The sequence below is a fragment of the Hippopotamus amphibius genome, chromosome 8 (genome assembly GCF_030028045.1).
Source record: "Hippopotamus amphibius kiboko isolate mHipAmp2 chromosome 8, mHipAmp2.hap2, whole genome shotgun sequence".
Taxonomy (NCBI): Eukaryota; Metazoa; Chordata; class Mammalia; order Artiodactyla; family Hippopotamidae; genus Hippopotamus; species Hippopotamus amphibius.
This window is the reverse complement of record NC_080193.1, coordinates 22,447,501-22,469,802: the sequence shown is the minus strand read 5'-3', so window position 1 is coordinate 22,469,802 and position 22,302 is coordinate 22,447,501. Positions and strand designations below refer to the sequence as shown.

The window sequence follows — 22,302 nt, the reverse complement described above, 5'->3', positions numbered from 1 at the left end:
TAGTCAACTATTTCTCTCTGCGCAGAACACTTGAGCAATTTACAGCGTGTTGGTTTCCCCCAGGTACTATTGTCACCTACACCTTCTGTAAAAGTTATCTTCCAGTTCGTCTAACATTTCATTGGTCAAGTGTCTCTTGGTAGCCTCAATTCAGTCTTTAATGTCCTCCTGAAGGGAAGAGGTCAATGACGCCATCACCGCTGGTTCGCTTAGCCACCAGAAGAAGGCATCACACACCGTTGGAAGATGGGGAGACCCTTACCACTGTGCTCAAGTGCCCCCCACAGGTTGTGCCGATATTCACTGACTGATACTTTACCAGGCAGAGTAATGAAGATAACCAGATTAAAAGATGCACCGTTTCTACTATATATGTATATATGTATGTAGGTAAATGTAAGTACAAGATGTTATTTTGGGCCAAATGCATATAGTTGAATTCTCCAGAGTTAAATTACTCATGCAGTACAGCTCCACATCCTTTGGGCCCCTCGTACAACCATGGACACAAATCCAAACATCAGAACTGAAATTAAGTAGCAGTGATAGGGTCTACCGACAATGGTGCGTGTTGTTACACAGTCTGTAGACTATTCTAAAAGATGAATATGCAGGGACTTCCCTGGTGGTGCAGTGGTTAAGAATCTGCCTGCCAATGCAAGGGACACAGGTTCGAGCCCTGGTCCGGGAAGATTCCCACATGCCGTGGAGCAACTAAGCCTGTGCACCACAACTACTGTGCCTAGAGCCTGTGCTCTGCAACAAGAAAAGCCACCACAATGAGAAGCCCGTGCACCACAACAAAGAGTAGCCCCCACTCGCTGCAACTAGAGAAAGCCCGCGTGCAGCAACGAAGACCTGACACAGCCAATACATAAATTAATTAATTTAAAAAATGAATATGCAAAGTCAAATAATTCTCATGAAGATTTCTAGGAGATAAGACTATGGATCCTGGCTCGAGGAACCTTCTGTCCACCTTTGTAACCTCACAGACTATGACTTAATATTGTAATGCACTCTTCTCTGCCTCTCCTAGATCATAAGGCAAGTCTTTTGAGGACAAGCATGTCACCTTATTTAATTTTCTGCAGCTCAGGCTCATGGCATGGGGCCCGGTTCCTTGCAGACATACGGGAACTGGGCAGAATAAATGAGAGATGGAAGTGCTCTGCTCAGGGTCATACAGCCAGGAACAGGCAGGTCTCGTGAGCCCTTCCCACCCCACCCATCCATCATGCCTGTCATCACAATGAAGGCCCCCACTCTAAGGAGACTCCCTACTTCGCTGTCAAGCTCTGATCACGAGGCTTTGCTCCCAGGCTCCTTTATTCTTATCAATTATTTCTTCATGCAGATCAGTCTCACGTCCCTAGTTGGACCATGGCTGGGATGTCATTGCTTCCTCCCTCTGAAACAGTGTGCCCAGCGCCCAGCCCAGAACTGACTCATCATCCAGGCCTCCCAGCAAGGGCAGATCTAGGACCAGCATGGGCATAATGGAGACCACTGCACTTCTTTCCCTTCCCAGCTCATTCAAAACACACACCTTCCTTAGAGAATCTTGAAGTCTTGGTGCTAAAGAGACCTCAGAGATTGCAACTTTGGGCGGCCCAGGGAGGACAAAGGTCCACCTCAAAGGCTCAGAGAGTTCATGTTGAGTCCGAGGTTAAAACTCAGTGATGGTTTGTGCTGGGCTGCAGACACGGCTCTGAGGACAAAAAGCAAAACTAAGAGTCCGTGCCCTCGAGGAGGCCTGAGTGGAGGGGACAGACTCCTGTGCAAAGTACTGTCAAAAACAGTGATTGGTCGGTACTTCCCTGGTGGTGCAGTGGTTAAGACTCTGTGCTCCCAATGCAGGGGGCCCGGGTTTGATCCCTGGTCAGGGAAGTAGATCCCAAATGCATGCCACAACTAGGAGTTCACATGCCACAACTAAGGAGCACATGTGCTGCCTGCCGCAGCTAAGACCTGGAGTAAACAAATATTAAAAACAAAACAAAATAACAACAAAACAGTGATTGGTAGAACAGTAAGTTGTGTATGGTGTTTCCAAGATGGTGGGGCCTCACTGGCTGCCTTCAGTCCACTAAATTTCAGCTCACCTTCATCCAAGATGCCCAGGACATTCCATCACAACAGACCCACTGACACCCCCTCCCATCCAACTTCATGTCCCTGCTCACCAGCCAAGCCTCAGCAGTGCCTGGGCACAGACAATTCCTGCATTCTGCCTGTTGGGTCACCTCCATGAAGAAATAACAAAATTCTGGCTCTTTTCCACTAGGAGAAAAATCTCCGTCCAAATCACATTCGACAAGGTTTGATTCTACCTTTACAGACAAATACTTCCAAAACTGTGCCACTTATCAAAACCATGCCAACAAATGAGGCCCCAGATAATGGTTTGCTGTAAAGTTTAGCATATGCTTATCTGGGGAATGTTTTCATCTTAGCTTTTTAGCCCTCGACATTGGGAGATTTTCAAAGCACCACCAACGCTTGTGAGTTTAGGAAAAGATCCAAGCACTTCCTGTGCATCCAATGGTGGCCCAGGAGGGATTAAGAGCTGTTTATCTGGTGAGACCCCGCATATGGCGCTGCCCAGCCTCCCGCACCAGCTCTGACTGCGGACACTGAACCTGGTGGAGAGAAGCGCTGTGAATGAGCTTCCATTGGCAGATGCTGGAGAAACAAGCTTAGGTGTTTGGGGTTCGCACATCAATTAGTCCCATAAAAGAAAGGCATTTTGGCAGGATAAGCATGTTCTCAGGGGAACGAGAGATTTGTAGGGTTTGTGTTTTTCAAACTTATTTTGAAAGCACTTCTGAAAATTTCCCTAAGAAAAGAATGCTGTGAACTGGGAACTCAAGGTATAAAAACCAGCAACTGAGAGCTTTGTCTCTCTGAGACGCCAGGGGAAGGGAACAAGAAAATGCCAACAATGACCTCATCACCAATTCCTCCAAAATCAGAATGTGGAAAAGAGGGAGGTTGAAAGCCCCAAGCGAAGATCCGGCAGAAGCAAGACTGGCTCAGCTCTGCCAAGAGAAGCCTGGGCATCCAGACTCACACTCTTGGAGATGATTTCCAGCGAGCAACCAGCCAATCAAGAGCTCAGCCTGGCTGAGCCAGTCACAGGGGAAGGAGGGAAGCACAGCAGTGCCTCTGCTGCAGCACAGAAGCCCCTGGAATTCACCCCCTTGATCAACTCGGAGTCCTTGCCAGAGAGACATGGGCTGGTTAAAATCCCGGATATAAAAATTCCAGTCTGGACAGCCTGACAAGTAGCCCCCATGGTGAAATTACAGCTGTTCTTACACTAAATGACTGCCTGTGAGAGCCTCTACCTATGATAGCAATCAATTAACATACCTGCATCTAATACATTGGTCTAATACAACTAACTTATCTAATATATTTGTAATAGATTCCAGTTTACTCGTATAATTCACGCAGATTTTTTTCAGCACAACTGGCCTGGGATAAGGCAGCTTCCGGGGATGCTAACGGGAGTTGCCTCAACAACCGACTCCCTCCCGGCCCTGGGAGGTGACATAAACAAGGAAGGTGGGTGTGCTGTGAAGGGCAGGGAACTCGGGGATGGTGAAAAAGTTCACGGAGCACCCCAAGCCCCACCCAAAGCAGACAGCTGGTTCTCCTCTGAGCCCACCACTGCCACGTGGGAATGCTGGGGCTGTGTTCACAGAACTCCTGATTTTGCAAGAGAAATGGGAATTCCAGAGCTCTGGTGAAATCCACTAATGTTTGAATGTTGGCATCTAAGGGTACATTTTAAAAGTATAGTACTTTGCTCTGTCTGGGGGCACATCTTGGGGGCTGTATTTGCCTCAAGGCCTGTCATTTTATGACCTTTGGCCTAAAGACATCCTGATGCGGATGACAGGTGCAGAGCAATGTCAAAGAAGTGTTGCGTTTTGGTTTTTTTCTCCCTTCCATATATCAAAGTTTGAGGTCCATATTGAGGCAGGAGACGGGCCCCCAGGGCAAACAGTTGGAGTTCGTTCATTCCCTGTGGACAGATACTGTGAGATGGGAATAACAGGACAATTGGGAGAGGAGGCTGGGTCCTCCCCAGATAGAAGATAACAGACCACATATTCCTCATTCTCGAAGTCGGGAGACCTCCCCTGACTACACAGGTGCAGAAAGGCTCCTTGGAGGTCAAAAGGGGAGTGATGCCAAGTGGCCAAACCTACCCAGAGGCCTCTTCGGTGGAATCCATCCTGGCTAAGAGGTACACTTGCACACGTGGGAAAATCCTGAGATACACCAAATACGGACTCTGAATCAGGAAAATCAAAGTGATTTGTCAAAGGAAACATGGAAGAATGCCCTATAAAAGTGATTTAAACTGCCGAGAGGGCACAACTCTCTCTCTAAGTCCTCCCGTGTGTCTATTCACAAGTATTCTGCTCTTTTTTTTTCCTAATAAGTACTTTACTTATTTCACTACTTTCCATCTTTGTGGGAATTCTTTTCTGCAAGGCCATAGGGACAGGGCCTTGTCACTGACCACTGTTCTAGAGGCTAGTGTTGACTAAAAAAAATGCACAACATGAGAGTTGCGAGTTGAGTTTATTTGGGGCAAAATGAGGACTGCAGTCCAGGAGACAGCATCCCAGATAGCTCTGAGGAACTGTTCCAAAGAGGCGAGGGGGAAAATTAGTATATATGTATTCTTGGTAAAGGAGGAGTACATGCCATCAAATACATTTTGTGGTAGGGGGTTTCTGCTAGTCACGAGGAGCAGATGTCACCCTGTAGGGATTTAGTGCTTTTCTAGATATGAGTAGATGCAAGGGTTGGGCTCATAAAATCAGCTCCTGAAAACATCTAACTGTCTGAAGACTTGTTCTGCCCATTTTCCAAAGCACAGAGTGCCTCATTCCTGGTCTCCACCCTGAATTCCCTTCAGGGGAGGTTGACCGTCAGCAGCTGCAGCAGGACGTGGGATTTAATCCTTGTAGTAGAGGCAGATGGCAAGTGCCCATGGCAAGTGCCAATTTATACTTGACACTAGGATTCGGTGCTCTCACCACCGTGACCCAACCTCAATCACTGGCCAGGAACCCAAATGCTGCTTCAAGCCGCTGCGGGCCAAGGCCACCCTCACGGGGTGCCCTATTGGCATCACACCCTTCAATTCTTGCTAGTTCCCCACAGACTTTACCAGCAATAGGAAACAGATTTGTCTCACTTGCCCATGCAAATCACTTCTTAGTGGCTGCTCAAGGAACCTCTGCTAGAGAAGGAATCTGGGCTGTTGAAGGAAGGAGTGCTGGGATTGACTAGTGATGTCTGGATTGGCACATGACGGAGTGGAGTCCTAGCTCATGTTTTGTTTATTCTATATTATTTATATATTTATATCCTTTTTATGAAACCAAAATCTTTTGGCCCAATATCCTTGACCAAAGTCCCTCTGTCCCAACCTAGGCCACGGTGAAAGCACTGGTATCAGAGCTGGAAAATCCTCCAAGATTCTCAGTACTAGTCTGTCACTCAAAGAGGCTGTCAAGAAAGGCACATGGATCCCTGGGCCAGGAAGATCCCACATGCCTCAAGCAACTAAGCCCATATGCCACAACTACTGAGCCCATGCACTGCAACTACTGAAGCCTGCATGCCTAGAGCCTGAGCTCCACAACAAGAGAAGCTACCACAATGATAAACCCACACACTGCAACAAAGAGTAGCCCCTGCTCTCCACAAGTAGAGAAAGCCTATGTGAAGCAAAGAAGACCCAATGCAAGAAGGAAGGAAGGAAGGAAGGAAGGAAGGAAGGAAGGAAGGAAGGAAGGAAGGAAGGAAAGAAAGGGGAAAAAAGAAAGGCACATGGAAATCCACCATCCCCAAGAGTGAGCTTCAGACACACAGTCTCAGCACACTGCTCCCCCTATAGTTGTGCTCATAGGAAAGAAGTCAGAGAGTAGTCCAAGTATTTATTAAGTGTCAGACATAAAGGATGTCAGGGAAGTCATGGATAAATTCATCTCTTGGAACATATTCCCTGGGGAGTGACACAGTTGAAACCCTTGATGATAGAAACTGCTCTGTTGTCCACAGCATTAAAATATGACTACAGTAGGGCAATCGCCTTGGGCTGAGGTCTTTCATTTAAAAAAAAAAACCTGTTAAACTGAGCTTTAGAAGTGGTTGAAAATATCTGAAACACTTGGAGAGGGGCCCTTTAAGAAGGTTAAGCCAATGCTGCCGGGAGGAATAGGAGTCAAAAGCAGTGCTTTGAAGTCTGAGGTTGTCTCTTTGCATTTCAAGTCAAACCTGAAATGTCTCCACGCCAAATTAATCCAAGAGCAGTTTAGAGGGAATACATTGAGTATATGAATATAAATGATCGTTTCCTGCTAGAAGCCCATCCCTCTTGAAAATGGATTAGAAGAGATAAGAACCCATTTGTTTAATAGGTGGCTATGTAATCCAGTCCATCCAAGTCCCAGAAAAATCTTATCCCATTATTTTTGACTGAGACAGAATTTGTATTTCCACCCGCTGCTAAAGACAGCATTACTTTCTCAAAGTCCATATCGGCCTAGTGATATATATCAATAAAGCATGAATAAATTGCTCAGGCAAGACCCCTGCAAATCTGGGGGGAAATGTGTGAGATTCTCTGAAGACTTCTCTCATCAATGCTCACTGAGTCTCTGCTGTACAAGTAACTCTTGGCTGAAGAAGTCAGTTCCAGCTCTTCTTTGTGGGATTTCTTTATATGTTCACCAGTTCCTAACATGACTGAATGTCCTTCTAGACATCTGAAATGTTTAAGAAAAAAACATGTAACAGGGAAGAGCTAAATTGGACTCCATGTTGGATCTGTTTCTTTGACTTTTGCTTTTAGCTGCTTTTATTATAATCATACATGATGGCCTGCCTCAGAGAACCCTGCCCCTCTGCCTGAATGTTAAACTCATGTTCAGTTCACAGGGAGACAATCTACCCTGCCCATCTGTGAATGGCTGCAGAATAGAAGAAATGAACACATCCCTTCACCAAGGTTAGTCTTCCAGGAGATGTTTTACAAGACTGATGGCCCTTTTTACGTTACTTCCCTGTGCCTCTCCCTCTCTATTCTGCCTTTTTACTTTACTTCCTCACTGACTTTCCCTCTCTGATTCTATAAAACAAACTGGCATCCAGACCTGGATAAGATGGTTTTTGGAGACACTAGTCTGCCATCTTCTCAGTCTACCAGCTTTCCAAATAAAGCTGTATTCCTTGCCTCAACACCTCATCTCTGATTCATTGGTCTGTTGTACACTGAGCAGAGTGACCTTGGACTCAGTAACAAGCAGGCTACACTTTTATCTTTGGAAGGTAATCTTAACCTCTGGATATGCATAAAATAAGTCAATGTATGGATAATCCGAAAGTAGGGGGGCAGTGGGGATAGAAGCCTGCCTCTGAAACAAGCACACTAACCACTCCAGTGAGGCTACGTTTCCTGTGAAACTGGGGTGCTCTCTGTAAACCAGGGGCTGAGAGCCAGGACGCGGAGTCAAGCTGCCTGGGGTCAGACCCCAGCTCTGGCACTTACCAACTGGGTGACCTTCAGTTTAGCAACAATGGTTAATGGCCCTGTGCATCACCTTTCTTAAATAGTTAACCTCTAAAGTTTATTTAAATAGCGGGGGGGTGGGGCAATATAGGGCGGGGGAGTGTGAGGTACATGTTATTGAGTATAAGATAGGCTCAAGGATGTATTGTATGACATGGAGAATATAGCCAATATTTTGTAATAACTGTTAATGGAAAGTAACCTTTAGAATTGTATAAATTTTAAAAAATTTTTAATAAATAAAGTGTATTGAAATGATTTGAGTTTCTTTAGGAAGCTCAATGAATTTGAACATGAAGCTGATACATTCTGCCCGCCATCAAAGCTCATGGCAGGAGTTTCCATTGTAAACCAAGCTCCAAAGCATCAAGGATAAACGTGCCAGGAGACAGAGGCATAGTGGCCATAGTTGACCCTGCCTGTTATTCGAGATACAGTCACAGACCTGATACTGAGCAGGGCTCTCTGGGATTCCTGGGGGGCACAAAGGCCTTTCTTTGTCCCCCATTTTCCAGTTTATAGGAAATAGGCTTCCTTCAGCCTCCAGGACCTTCCCTGAGTTCCAAAGGGCAGGTTCAAATGGTGCTAATCAGGGAAGGGTGGGGATGTGGAGACAAGGGAGGAGCAGCCAAGAAGCAATAGTGCAGCCTTGGGGCAGGGTCCTGGTTCCCCCTCAAGGGATACACACAACAATATCTTTGAGCTGTTTTGGAGATACTGAAACCCCCACCAGGTGGGAGAAGTTAACTGCATGCTGCCCACAAGCACGAGACCCCAGACTGTTTGGAACCAGATACGGACTCCCAATTACCTCACCACCAACCAATCAGAAGACTGTCCATGAGCTGGCCATGCCCTCTTTGAACCATTATTATAAAGCTCCTCACTACCCACTCCTGGTTGGGACACACAGTTCTGAGGGCATGAGCCCATTGTGGCCCCCTTTGCCTGGCAAAGCAATAAAGCTATTCTCTTCTATTTCATCCAAAACTCTGTCTCCAAGATTTAATTTGGTGTCAGCCCAAGACCGCAGTAACACCTCCTCCCCCCACCCCATGAGGCTCTGTTTATTTGAGAGAGTGAAGCTGGAAGGCTGCAGTGCTACCCTGGCTCATTCCAAGGTTTCTCCACATGATGCCCAAACAATTCCAGAATGTTAGTTCTTCATTAGAGATGCTAAAGACAGAAAGGAACAAAAGATCTAGTTAATATTGAAATCCCAATGATGTTGATGGGAACAAAAGGCTGGGGGTGCAGCACTATCCATCCTCTGGCCAACAGGAACTATATGACACATCTCCCATTAGAATGGACAGTAAAAGTCCAAATTCCCAGCACAAAGAAGGACCAAATTAGGCAATAACATCCAAACTGCCTGACAACTTATTCTTAGCCGCCTGGCTCCTGCTGATGGGCAAAGGGAAGGAAATTCATGCCCAGAAATAGAAGAACAGTGTTTCTGTAGGAACGTTTGCCAAGCCTTGCTGAAAGAGAAAGAAATGGGCTTAAACTGCTTGTGGATTTCTCTCCATCTCCTTCTAATAAAATTAGGATCTGTCTGAGGTTTCTCTGGAAGCATGTTGGAGCTGCAGCAGACAAGGACCTGCTGGCGTAAGTCAGTGCAGAGAGACTCTTCTGAACTTACTTCATCAGCACTGTGGGTCCCCACAAAGTCCTCAACCCCACCCCACCTATGACTGGGCCCCACCTTCCATTAGGTTTACCTGCTAATACAGTGCAGGACGCATGGAAGGTGAGAACCACAGCCCCCAGGCAAAACACGTTTGCACATCTCTTTCAACTGGATGACTTGCCACCAATCAAAAGTCCTACATAAAATCTGGATTTTCAGAAACTTCTGTCTTTAAATGAGAGAAGAAATAGGAAGGGGCTGAGGCAGGAGACAGATGGGCCCCCAAGGCAAACCCTGATTTCATTCCCTGTGGACCGATACTCTGAGACAGGAATAACAGGACCATTGGGAGAGGAGGCTGGGTCCTCCCCAGATAGAAGATGACAGACCACATATTCCTCATTCTCAAAGTCAGGAGACCTCTCCGACTACACATGCTCAGAAAGCCTCCTTGGAGATCAAAAGGGGAGTGATGCCAAGTGGCCAAACCTACCCAGAGGCCTCTTGGGTGGAATCCATCCTGGCTAAGAGACGTGCTCGCACACATGGGAAAATCCTGAGACACACCAAATATAGACCCAGAACCAGGCAAATCAAAATGATTGGTCAAAGGAAACACAAAGAAATGCCCCATAAAAGTGGTTCAAACTGCCACAAGGGCATGACTCTCTCTCTGAGCCCACCCGTGTGCCTATCCAACAGGTACTCTACTCTATTTTCCTAATAAATACTTTGTTTCACTACGTTCCATCTTTGTGAGAATTCTCTTCTGCAAGGCCATAGGGCCAGGGCCTTGCCACTGACCACTGGTCTAGAGGCTAGGATTCAGTGCTCTCACCACCATGACCCGACCTCAATCACTGGCCTGGAACCAAAACCTTGGCTCAAGCCATTGCAGGCCAAGGCCACCCGAGATCAGGACTGTTTGTCCACTTTTCAGTATCGTGAATTTGGACATGAGGTAGACTAATGCTTATTCACAATCCACTGAGTCCAGACACTTAAACCTCTCCAGCCTCAGTTTCCTGGGCTGTAAAATGGGGATAATGCTGGTACCTACTCTGTGGGAGTTCTGGGAGGGTTGGATGCTGCAATGTGTTTAAAAAGAGTGGAACAGAATCTGGCACGGTGTCACCGTGGGCTCTGGCCGTTGTCACTGCTCCTTCTAACAGACCCTTCGGGGCAGAAAGAGAAGTGAGACACGTACCTACCCTCAAGGGGCAAACGTGCCACCTGCACAGGGACACATGATGTGCTGAGTCCCTAATACATGCATCTATACAGGGGAAGGAAGCACAGAGGGGAGGACCCTAGGGTTGGGGGGTGGGGGATGCAGGATGTCAGGAAGGAGATGGCTGCACAGAGCAGGGGCACCTGAGGACGACTGGGGTTTCTCAGCCTAGCATGGGCACAGCATCCCTGGGGTCACATCCCTACAATGAGGTGTAGGGTGTAAGGGAGGGATGCTAGGCCCAGGAAGTAGCACAAGCCCAGGAAAAGATGTGAAGATCACACAAAAGAAGGCAGAAATCAGAGAAGGGGAGAAATCAAATCCATGTGTCTCTGGATCCAACTTCACCTGAAGTCATCATGGCTCCTTTAGTTGCATGAGTCGATATATTTCCCCTTTTTGGGCTTAAGGCAGCTGGAATTGCATTTCTATCCCTTGCAACCAAAACAAAACAAAACAAAATAAAACAAAACAAAACAAAACTCACCAATGCAGGATTTCATCGCAGGCCTGCCAGATCCCTCTACTCCCGACACCTTTCCAATCCCCTCCACCTGAATCATGATGTCTCTGGCTCAGTGACATCAGCTCACAGATGCCTCTCTAAGGACCATGTTCAGGACATGCCCACCTCCCACCTTATCCTCTCTGTGAATCCAATCACTTAAGGAAAATTGGGTCACACAGCCTTTTGCAAGGGCTACGTGATGACCCAGCAAAAGCAAGTGCTCTCTCAAAACTTCCTGCCTCCTCCAGAGGTGACATCAGGCTCTGTTTAGTGACCCCACACAAGCAGCAGAAAACTTTGTTTTTTTTTTTTTTTTTCCAACAGCACATCCGCTGCCTACCCTTGCCCTTCGCAGACCAAGTTTGGAAATAAAGACCTTCCCTGGGGCAGAGAAGGCTTTAAAATGTTAATACCCTTTTATGAGGCCTTTAGCATCTCATTATTGCAGTCCAGCTGACACCAGAAGGCTGGAAACTTAATTATTGCAGCCAAAAGTTAGAGGGTACCCTCTTCAAGATCAGCGTGAGTTTACATTGATTTCTCTCCAAGCGTGAATGAGTTCATCTCCTGCTGGTGACATACGTCGGGCTTCTGTGGTTCCGGAGACCACAACTCGTTGACAAACAATACAATTACCAACACATGAAAACAGGAGGCCATCACTAAGTCAGCAAGACAGACATTCAAAGATTAAATCATAATTACAGCATGGAAATTGCATTTTTCTTCCTTTCTCTGAAGACCCTGAAAGAAACTTAGCAAAGAACAGAAAATGTGTTGTGCTGGCAGCATAAAGACCCCCAAAGCTCTCCAGATCTTAGTCCCCAGAACCTCTCAATATGTCACTTTACATGGTGGGTGGAATTGTGACCTCAAAATGATATATCCGAGTTCTAGACCCCCGCACCTGTGAATGTGATCTTATTTGGAAACACGGTCTTTGCAAGTATAATTAATCTAAGGATCTTGAGATATAGTCATCCTGAACTAGGGTGGCCCCCAAATCCAATGACAAGTGTCCTTACAGGAGAATAAGGCCACACGGAGACACAGGGGCAAGACCATGTGAAGATGGAGGCAGAGACTAGAGGGAAGCAGCCACAAGCCAAGGAACACTTGGAGCCACCAGAACCTGGAAGAGGCCAGGAAGGGTCCTCCCCTAGCGCTTCTGGAAGAAGTGTAGCCCTGCCCACACCTTCATTCCAGACTTCTGGCCTCCAGAACTGTGAGAGAACAAATTTATGTTGTTTTAAGCCACTGAGTTTGTGGGAACTGATAAGGCAGCTCTAGGAAACTAATACACGTGGCAAAGGGACTCTGCAGATGTAATTGAGATAAGGATCTTTTTTCAATAAATTTATTTATTTATTTATTTATTCATTCATTTATTTATTGGCTGTGTTGGGTCTTCATTGCTACACATGGGCTTTCTCTAGTTGCAGCAAGCGGGGCTACTCTTCGCTGTGGTACACAAGCTTCTCATTGTGGTGGCTTCTCTTGTTGTGGAGCATGGGCTCTACGTGCACTGGCTTCAGTAGTTGTGGCACATAGGCTCAATAGTTGTGGCTCACGGGCTCTAGAGCACAGGCTCAGTAGTTGTGGCACACGGGCTTAGTTGCTCTGCAGCATGTGGGATCTTCCCAGACTAGGGCTTGAACCCATGTCCCCTGCAGTGGCAGGTGGATTCTTAACCACTGTGCCACCAGGGAAGTCCTGAGATAAGGATCTTGAGATGAAAGGATTATTTGGGTTATCCAGGTGGGACTAATGTAATCACAAACGTCCTTATTAGAGAGAGGAAGGAGGCTCAGAGGCAGAGAAACAGAGGTGATGATGGAACCAGAGGTCAGAGAGAGAGAGATTTGAAGATGCTATGATGCTGACTTTGAAGATGGAGGACATGGCCAAGATGAGAAATGCAGGCACCTCTAGAAGCTGGAAGGGGCAAACAGATTCTCTGCTAGAGCTTGCAGAAGCAACGCAGCCCTGCCAACCAACCCATTTGAGGGTCCTGACCTCTAGCACCATCAGATAATAAGTGTGTGTTGCTTTAAGTTACTAGATTCATATTAATTAATTACAGCAGCAAGAGGAAACTGATATACATGCCTTCCAGGTCATGAGGATGGAAACAAAATTCGTTTGCAAATTCAGAAAAAGTCAATTATCAACTGATTCCCTGATAAGAAATCCACAGGAATGATACTTTGCTACTAGCTCATAAAGGTGCTCCCCCATGGAGTCAGAATTTGAACTGACATCACCTGTTTGAAAGCTTACCCCCACCCCCCAAACTCACTCCCTCTGCATTATTTTTATGTTGAGCTAGAGTGGTTGCCTTTTGAATTCCACTCTTAGAATCTAAAAAGCACAAATCTACTCTGTATTCCAGAGGATGGCCCTTGAAACACTTCAAAAGAGCTGTCATGTCTCCCTCTCCACCTCTCCTTGGGCCTTTTCTTCTCATCACCAGGCTTGATACTCATACTGACTTCAATCATTCCTCCTGTGGTTTGATTTCAAGGGCCCTCAGCCCCTCAGACACTTTGACAGAATACAATTCAATTTCCAGCCTTCCTCTTATGCCTAGAAAGACAGAATTTTCCATCAGAGTAACGAGTGACATCTATCATCTGTGACTTGTAGAGACCAGGGGACAAGAAATAGCTTTCTCTCCTCTGAAACCTACTATCAGAAAACCAGCAGCAAGAGTGTGATGAAATCACAAATGTCCCTCTGCCTCTATGAGTGGGATGAGAGGCAGAGGTGGAGACTGCAATGATTTGGATGCATCAGCCTTACACACAGGGGCATCCTCTGGTCACTTCCAGGGTGAGGGTCACAGGAAGCAGTGTGGACCAGGGCTACTTGATCTTGTGAATTTCATAAGAAGCTGGAAATCCAGATTTCTATGTGATTTGCCAATTTTTACAGAATGGCAGCAAATTAAATAAACACACACACACACACCTCTCAGCCAGATGCAGCCTGCAGTCTGCCCACCTGTGACCTCTATTCTGGGGTCACACACCCATTAATGCCAGCAAAAATCATAACAACCTTCAGACAGGTGGTTCCACAAGGAATCACAGCCATGATCTGGTAATAACTTTTAATGAAGTATAATCTGTAAAAATACCAAATTACCTCTGTACTCCTGAAACTAATATAATATTGTAAATCAACTATACATCAACTTAAAAAGGCAGTTGCTTCATTAGATCTCACTGTGAACAAAAGTGACAAGGGTTCTTGCACACAATTAATATGCATCTTGTACTTGTGGGGTTTTTTTTAACACAGAAGTAGTTGCCAGCTTAAGATGTGACACTGATCCCTTCCCATCTTGCCAAGTTTCCAGCCCTTCAAAGCCTGTAATGTCCTCAGATTCAGTCCCCCTGAAGTCATACGGTCCCAAGTCAAAGAAGCCAGTTTGTATGTCACCACAATTTACACCTTCCCAAATTCATACTTTGTCCCTTACCTAAGTCACAATCCCAACGCTCAGAATTTCCATCGCATGACGACCTTTGGTGAAACCTGCAAGACTCGCCTGGGGAATCACACGGTGTTTCCTGCACCGTGAAGTGACTGGATGACAACTCCACAGACCAAGGGGGTCTCTCCCTGGGGTCTTAATAAGTATCCACATGTTTAGGTGCCCTGAAGCCAGAGGACAGCTCCAAGGATGACGCTGTACATCTTAATGTCGGGACAAAATGTATGACAAATATTGGCACGAAAGCTGTGACAAATGCATCACAGCCATTTAGTGAATCTCCCTCGACAGATCAGGGCCCAGGGATTTGCAACAGAGCCTGGGCTCCCCTAGAAACGTCTTCCAGAAGCTCTGAGCTCGGTGGTCTGCATGCTCTGGTTTGCTAAGATCCGGCCATAACATACTAGAAGAAAGCCCCATCTTCATGAGGCCACGAAATTTACCATTGAGCCCAAAACTACCGTCTTTCAGAGCAATTTCTCTCTGGGGCTGGGTGGAGGATATTTTTAGTATGTTTCTGGAAGGGGAGACAACCAAGTATAAGGCAACAATGGGCTCCATGAACTTAGACGTGCCTCTGTAGGGAGGGTAGAGCTTTGCAGGGCAGGAGAGTGGGACCGCCCTGGGGGCATCACACCAGGCTCTCGGGAGGGAACAAGGCAGAGGGGACTACAGACCTGAGCCACCTGTCTAAGCCCAGGGTGGCATAATCACATAGATGCCACCTCAGTGTGCCATCACCAATGTCTCCCTCCCAGAATGATGGGGGGTGTTAAATAACACACATTGTCAAAGGCAACCAAGGGCAAGGAATCAATATCTTTCATTCTGTGCTGATGAGTTTGTATGACTTGGCTCAGATCTTTCTAGACCCAGAATACCACAGGCTTTAGATTTGTATAATCAAACCTGCCCACAGAGTCCAAGGCCTGCCAGGAGCCCCAGGGCAGGTCTGTGGGTACTTTGAAGCCAGTCCACCTTCTATCTCAAGGGGAGAATTAGCATCCAAGCCCAGGAAGCAGCTATGCCAATTTGGGTTTCCTAAGGATTAATTTTTTCTTAATTTTAATTGGACCTCACATCAGTTCTTCCATATCAAAGCACCTCCGGCATAGGACACAGCCTCCTGCAGGTCACCAACCAAAGAAAGCAGCCCCTCCCAGGTGTTTTCCACCACAGGGAAAATCCTGCAGGGTTTTCTGTCCACTACAAAGTTTTTCACACGGGAACCAAGTTTCATTTCACCTCTGAACAGGAGCCGGCAGAACGGAAAGAAAGCAGAACTCGGCGCTATCGTGTTTCTCTAAAATGAATGAAGATATGGGACCTGGGAGCTCTCTCAGCAGCTTAAAAGGAGAAAGGATCGTTCTAAAGATGGAAGTCCTTTCTCCCGGGGCCTCTGCTGAAAAAGGAAACTGCCAGCCAGGGTGCCAAGAAAAAAATAGGCAGAAACTCTAAAATCGGTAATTCAAAGAGACCCCTGCAAAGACTATGAGAAAAAAAAAAAAATCATGGGCTGGTTCCCAGCTGAATTTGAAGTCATAAATCCAGGTAATTAAGATAGAGACTGCAGCAGAAATGTGCCACGACCAGATTCCCCAAACTGTGAGCTGTGTCCCACTGGTATCCATGTAAAGTTATGGGGCACATGGATGGACTTTCTAAAAAGTTAATAGTCACTTATTTTCATGTATATTAAGAAAAAATTAGTGCATCAAGCTCATGGACTTTATTGTCTTCTAATGAGACATTTAAGATACTTAATGTTGAAAAGTGAGGCATTTAAAGAAAATATGTTGAGTAAATTACATTATTTGGCACAGGAAGTTGGCAAAAATTGAGAAGATGGCAGGTAGATGGCTTAAATTCAGGAAATATTGTCCTTTGAGCAAAAGAAGGGGAAGAGAATTGTTTCTGGTCAAGATTAAGGCCAGGCCGCGCATCCCGTGGGGAGGGAAGCAGCACCTCGTGCAGCCTCCTCTGATCCCAGGTGGGTCCCTGCCGCCGTTCCCTCCCTCCTCAGCATCCTCAGCCCTTGGGAGACTGGGATGCTCAGAGCAGCCCCGGGACAGAAGAGGAAGGAAAGGACCGAACGCCTGTGAATCTGGAGGTAGAGCCCGTGGTACCTTAACGACGTCTTCATCCGCAGACCTGCATTCCACAGCCTCCGACACGTCCACCACCGACCCATCCTCTTGAACGGCCACGACCTTGACGGGAACCGAAACAGCCTTTCCGGTGAGAATGGCCGTGTTCAGAACCTCCGAGTCCTGCGCGGGAGAGAAGAAGACCCGTGTCAGCCACAGGCACACCTGTGAGCCCTGGAAGGGCGACCATCAAGCTACTTCCGACCTTACTTCTTGTTCTACAATTTAAGAAACTGTGCCCTACAGACACCCCGCACACACAGTGTAAGAGTTCTTTTCGATATTTGTCTAATCTTAGCTCACGGTTCACTTGGTAAACGACGGCCTATTTTCAGAGTTTATTCACACAGTGAACACAGCCTTCGTTTTAGTTTCAAATTAGGAAAGACAGCAGCACAGAGAACAGAAAAGAACTGGATTATAAGCCTCCGCACTTCCGGGCTGACCACCAGCAACTCTTTACCCAAACCTGCAAGCACCGCCCTACCCCCCAACCCCAGATTTCCCAGCGAAGCCCAGGTATTATGAAACTCACGTCATGTTAATTTCTCTCCTCCCCTGACATCCTTCAAAGTTCTGTAGGTTCTATCTTCCTAATTTATCTCCCATCTGTCAAAGAGACTTCTAGAGAAGCTGATGGACGCTGGGCAACACAGCTCAGCAGTGAGATTCACCCAACACTCAACAATTGACTCCACCAGAACGGACCAAACAGATCATTATTTCAAGTGTTCCTATCACTCCTGGAGCCTCTAGGCTCAGCTCAAGCACTAAGCAGGTTGCACATTGGATTTTCTAAATCTGCCCCTTATTCACCCCAAACCTGAAAAAGGGTAAGAGATGGAGTCACCAAAGAAGAAGAAGGAAGCGGAGGAGGAGGAGGAGGAGGAGGAGAAGGAGGAGGAGGAGGAAAGGAATGAGAAGAGTCCTGAGTACTTTATATGTAATTAATAGCTCTTTGAGTTTTCTCTACCACCCTCCTAAGGTAATTACTAGTATTGTTCCCAGTTCATAGATTTTCATTGATATTAAAGCTGTAAATAACTTGTCAATAGGAAACATCAACTTTGTAATGAATATTTGAAAACAATGCCAACCCAATCTCAGAAAGATGAAAAAATAAGTTGTTGGGTTCCTTTAGATGGAATCTCAAGGAGATACGTCCAAAAGAAATACAGTCTGTGTTTCTGAGGATCCCATTGTCACCAGGGAGATGAAATATATGTACATTTACCTGTAAGGTGTACAGCGAGGACAGGAAGCAGGAAGAAGTGCAGAAGCTGAGATGAGAACTCACCAAAGGTGGGATAATGGTGTGGATGTGGGGATATTGATGGTGTGTACGAAGAACAGAGACTGGATCACGGTTCCAGAACAAATCGCTAAATTCAACTCGTGATACAATTGAAAAAACCAAATGGGTGTTTTCTGTGTGTAATGAGCAGGGCTTCATGTTTCCTGATGCACATCCGTGGATACTGAACATCCATCATCCTTCTTTTTTTAAAATGACATTTCCTTTGTTCCTTTGGGTATCATCCCGCTCTGCTATCAATGAATGCAGCTTGGATGGCACTGACCCAAGCCACCGGATCAAGCTTCACAAATGATCAGATGAACCAAATGTGGTCCATCAAGGTATTCTAGCCCCATGTCCACAAAGACCAATTTGAGTGAAACCCAAACAAAGGAAATCAGAGCTAACAGTAGGAGAAATCGTTCCTGGGAAAGATTTCAGGGTTCCTGAATCCAGCTACATCTATGTCTGTTATCTTTGGAAATTTAGAGATATAAAATAAACTGTTTTACTTAAGCTTTAATTGGGTTTTTGTCACTTGAAACAAAGTCTTGACTAATACACATGAGCTTGGACAACATGCTGGGCTCTAGGGAAAGAGAAAAGACAAAAATAAACATCAATTTCTACCCTGCAGAAGCTCACAGCCTTTAAAGAAGACACTACAATCACTTTCCCAAACTGAGTTTCAAGGGAGATGACTTTATTTTTCATAACAACAAATCACAACCGATTGGAGCTTGTTGCTTTTATTTAAATACATTTGCAACTATGTTTTCTTCTTCAGCTTTTTTGTGTGTGTGGCTGAGATTTCTGCAACCATGTTTTCCAGTGTCCACCAACAGCCTCTCAAAAATCCCCCAAATCCCAGTTTCTACCTGCCTCTGGCACCATGAGAAAGCAATTTGTCATGTTAAATATTACATTTAAATCATCCTCTGGTGCCAGAGGCGGCTAAAAAAAATTAACCATTTATCAAAATACAAGTCTTTTATTCTGTTCCTATTCATGCCAGCTCTAGGTTTTGTGTCTTGAGAGCACATTTATATTCCTTTATGAAGATGAGTTTCCATTAGCGTTGCACATTAGTGTGGCATCTGTGAAAATGGCAAAGTAAGGACATCGGAAAATTCTCCCCTGTGTAAAAACAATGAGAAAACTGGCCAAAAAAAAAAAAAAAAGTCAAAATCAACTTTTTCAGAACTCTGAAAATAAAACAAAGGCTTGTGCAGCCAAGAGAGCATTTATTCGAGAAAAATGGCTGAATCTTGATAAAAACAGAGAGGTTTGTGGCATTTTAACTTGATTTACTCCCATTCCCTACTCTCCAGCTCAGTAGGAGCTTTGAAGAATAATAACCCACATTCACAGAAAAATACCACAATCTGAAAGCCACAGAGAGAGCAGATCAGGGCTGGAGATCTTTCAAAACCTCATTCCCGAAGAACTGCTGTTATTTGACTTGCCTGGTACTTCCCTGGAAGATCCCACTTGCAAAGCTCTCTGTATCTGACCTGACTCTGAACTCACCCAGTGTGAAAAGCTTTGTATGTAGAGGTATTTGTTTAAAGCAATTACAGGCAATTAGTTAACTTCATAGCTAGCTGCCTGAGGCAGTGGATAACAGTTGTGACAAACAATAGACTAATCAAAAAGCTTAACAGGAAAAGATGAGGCATGGAATGTCCAGAGGGGCTTTGAAAGGCTAATACCTATTCTGGGGAATCACTTAGGTCTTTTACTTAGGACTGTGTGCATGCCCAGGACCTGTTCATATTCAAGGAAGACCTGAGAAGGCTCTAAGCTCTCATCTCTGGTTGACCTTGAAGTTTTATGGAAGCAGGAAGTGAAAGCTAAGTCAGAGTTGTTTAATGCCTGGTTGAGGATTGAAAGCATGTCTGAACACACTCAAAGAGACTCTTAGTAAAGACTGGGATGCATTGGACTTCCCTGGTGGTGCAGTGGTTAAGAATCCGCCTGCCAGTACAGGGGACACAGGTTCAAGCCCTGGGCCGGGAAGATCCCACATGCTGCGGAACAATGAAGCCCATGCACCACAACTACTGAGCCCACATGCCACAACTACTGAAGCCCACACACCTAGAGCCCATGCTCCACAACAAGAGAAGCCACCGCAATGAGAAGCCCCAGCACTGCAACAAAGAGTAACCCCCACTTGCCACAGCTAGACAAAGCCCAGGCAGCAACAAAGACCCAATGAAGCCAATAAATAAATAAATTTATTTATTAAAAAAAATTCAGATGCATTGATTCCAAATGCCTAAGGAAATCTCTGTCCAATCATTGGCTGACCACCAAGCTAACCAAACAGAGAATTCAGTGGCCACATGCAACAAAGAATAGAGATTTTACAGAATTCATTCACAGAAGTCACTAAACAAAACACTACCACTACTACTACAAACAACAACTAAAACAAACCTAAGGAAGAGGAGATAATCTAATTTTCAGAGTTGCTACATTGTATTATTTAAAATGTCAACTTTTCAGCAATGACAACAACAAAAATTTAGGAGACAGGCAAGAAATCAAAAAAAGCATGGTCCAGTCACAGGAAAAAACTGTCAAAGCAATGTCCTTGATGAAGCCCAGATGTTGGACCTACTAGACAAAGATTTTAAATCAGCTCTTTCAAATACATTCAAAGAACTAAAAACAATTCATGTCTGAAGAACTAAAGGAAAATATGAGAATGATGTCTCCCCCAAAAGAGAATACCAATAAAGGGCTATAAATGATGATTAAAAAAAGAACCAAATGGAAATCCTGGAGTCGAAAAGTATAGTAACTGAAATGGAAAATTCACTAATATCTTCTCCAATAAGAATGGAATGAAAGTAGAAAGGAATAAGGGGAGGAAGTGTAGGAAATCCACAAATGTGAAAAATGAAAAGCCTCCTTTAAAACAACCAGTGATTCAGGGAAGAAATCACAAAGGAAATTAGAAAAATGCTTTGAGATGAGTGAAAACAAAAACATAACATACCAAAACTTATGAGATGCAGCGAAAGTCTTTGAGAGAAATTTATGGTTGTAAATGCCTATATTATAAAAGAAGAAACATCTTGAATCAATAACCTAGACTTCCGCCTTAAGAGACTAGAAAAAAAAAGAGCAAACTAAACCCAAAACAGCAGAAATAAGAAAGGAGTAGAAATAAATAATATAAGGAATAGAAAACAATATAACCAATAAAAAATAAAGCAAGAGTAAGTTATTTGGAAAGATTTTTAAATGGACAAAGCTTTAGTTAGACTGATGAGAGAGAGAGAAAATTCAGATTTCTAAAATCAGGAATAAAGCAGGGGGTGCTTCCCTGGTGGCTCAGTGGTTAAGAATCCACCTGCCAATGCAGGGGACATGGATTCGAGCTCTGGTCTGGGAAGATCCCACATGCTGCAAAGCAATTAATCCCGTGTGCCACAACTACTGAGCCTGTGCTCTAGAGCCACAACAAATGAGCCCATGTGCCACAACTACTTAAGCCTGTGTGCCTAGAGCCTGTGCTCTGAAACAAGAGAAGCCACCGCAAGGAAGAGTAGCCCCCGCTTGCCACAACTGGAGAAAGTCCGCATGCAGCAACGAAGACCCAACACAACCAAAAGTAAATAAATAAGTGAAAGACAGGACCAAGCTTACAGAAAAAAAAAAATTGCAGAGGCATACTAGAGCAGTAGTATGCTAAAAACGAGATGCAAAGGAACCAATTCCTAGAGAGACACCAACTACCAAAACTGACTCAAAGCAAAGTTCAGATTTCACTAGACCCATAACAGATAAACAGATTGAACTAAAAATCAAAATATTTCCCACAAACTCCAGTACCATATGGCTTCACTGGTAAAGTCTTAAAAAAAAAATGCTTAAAGAAAAACTGTCTCCAATTTTCAGAAACTCTCCCAAGAATTAGAAGAGGAAATAGCCCCCAATTTCTTCCATGAGTTTTTGTTTTTTTGGATATATGTCCAGGAGTGGGACTACAACTCTACTTCCAAAAGATACACGCACCCTAACGTCATAGCAGCACTATTCACAGTAGCAAGACATGGATGCAACCTAAGTGTCCATCGACAGATGAATGTATAAAGAAGATGTGGTCCCTATATACAGTGGGATATTACTCAGCCATAAAAAAGAATGAGATATTGCCATTTGTAGCAACACGAATGAACCTAGAGATGAACATACTGAGTGAAGTAAGTCAGAAAGAGAAAGATAAATATTATATGATATCACTTATATGTGGAATCTAAAAAATTCCTGCAAATGAATTTATTTACAAAACAGAAACAGACTCACAGACATAGAAAACAAACTTATGGTTACCAAAGGGGAAAGGGGAGGGAAGGGATGAATTAGGAGCTTG

At 45.0% G+C, this 22,302-nt stretch overlaps 1 protein-coding gene across 1 annotated transcript in view; it reads right to left on the bottom strand.

The window, feature by feature from the left end:
- The window catches only part of TMEM132B (transmembrane protein 132B), a 277,602-nt gene that overhangs the window by 22,109 nt on the left and 233,191 nt on the right, over positions 1–22,302 (bottom strand). Inside the window, exon 5 of the mRNA XM_057746462.1 lies at positions 16,598–16,741. Coding sequence (XP_057602445.1) covers positions 16,598–16,741 — 144 coding nt within the window. The remainder of the gene's footprint in view (positions 1–16,597; positions 16,742–22,302) is intronic.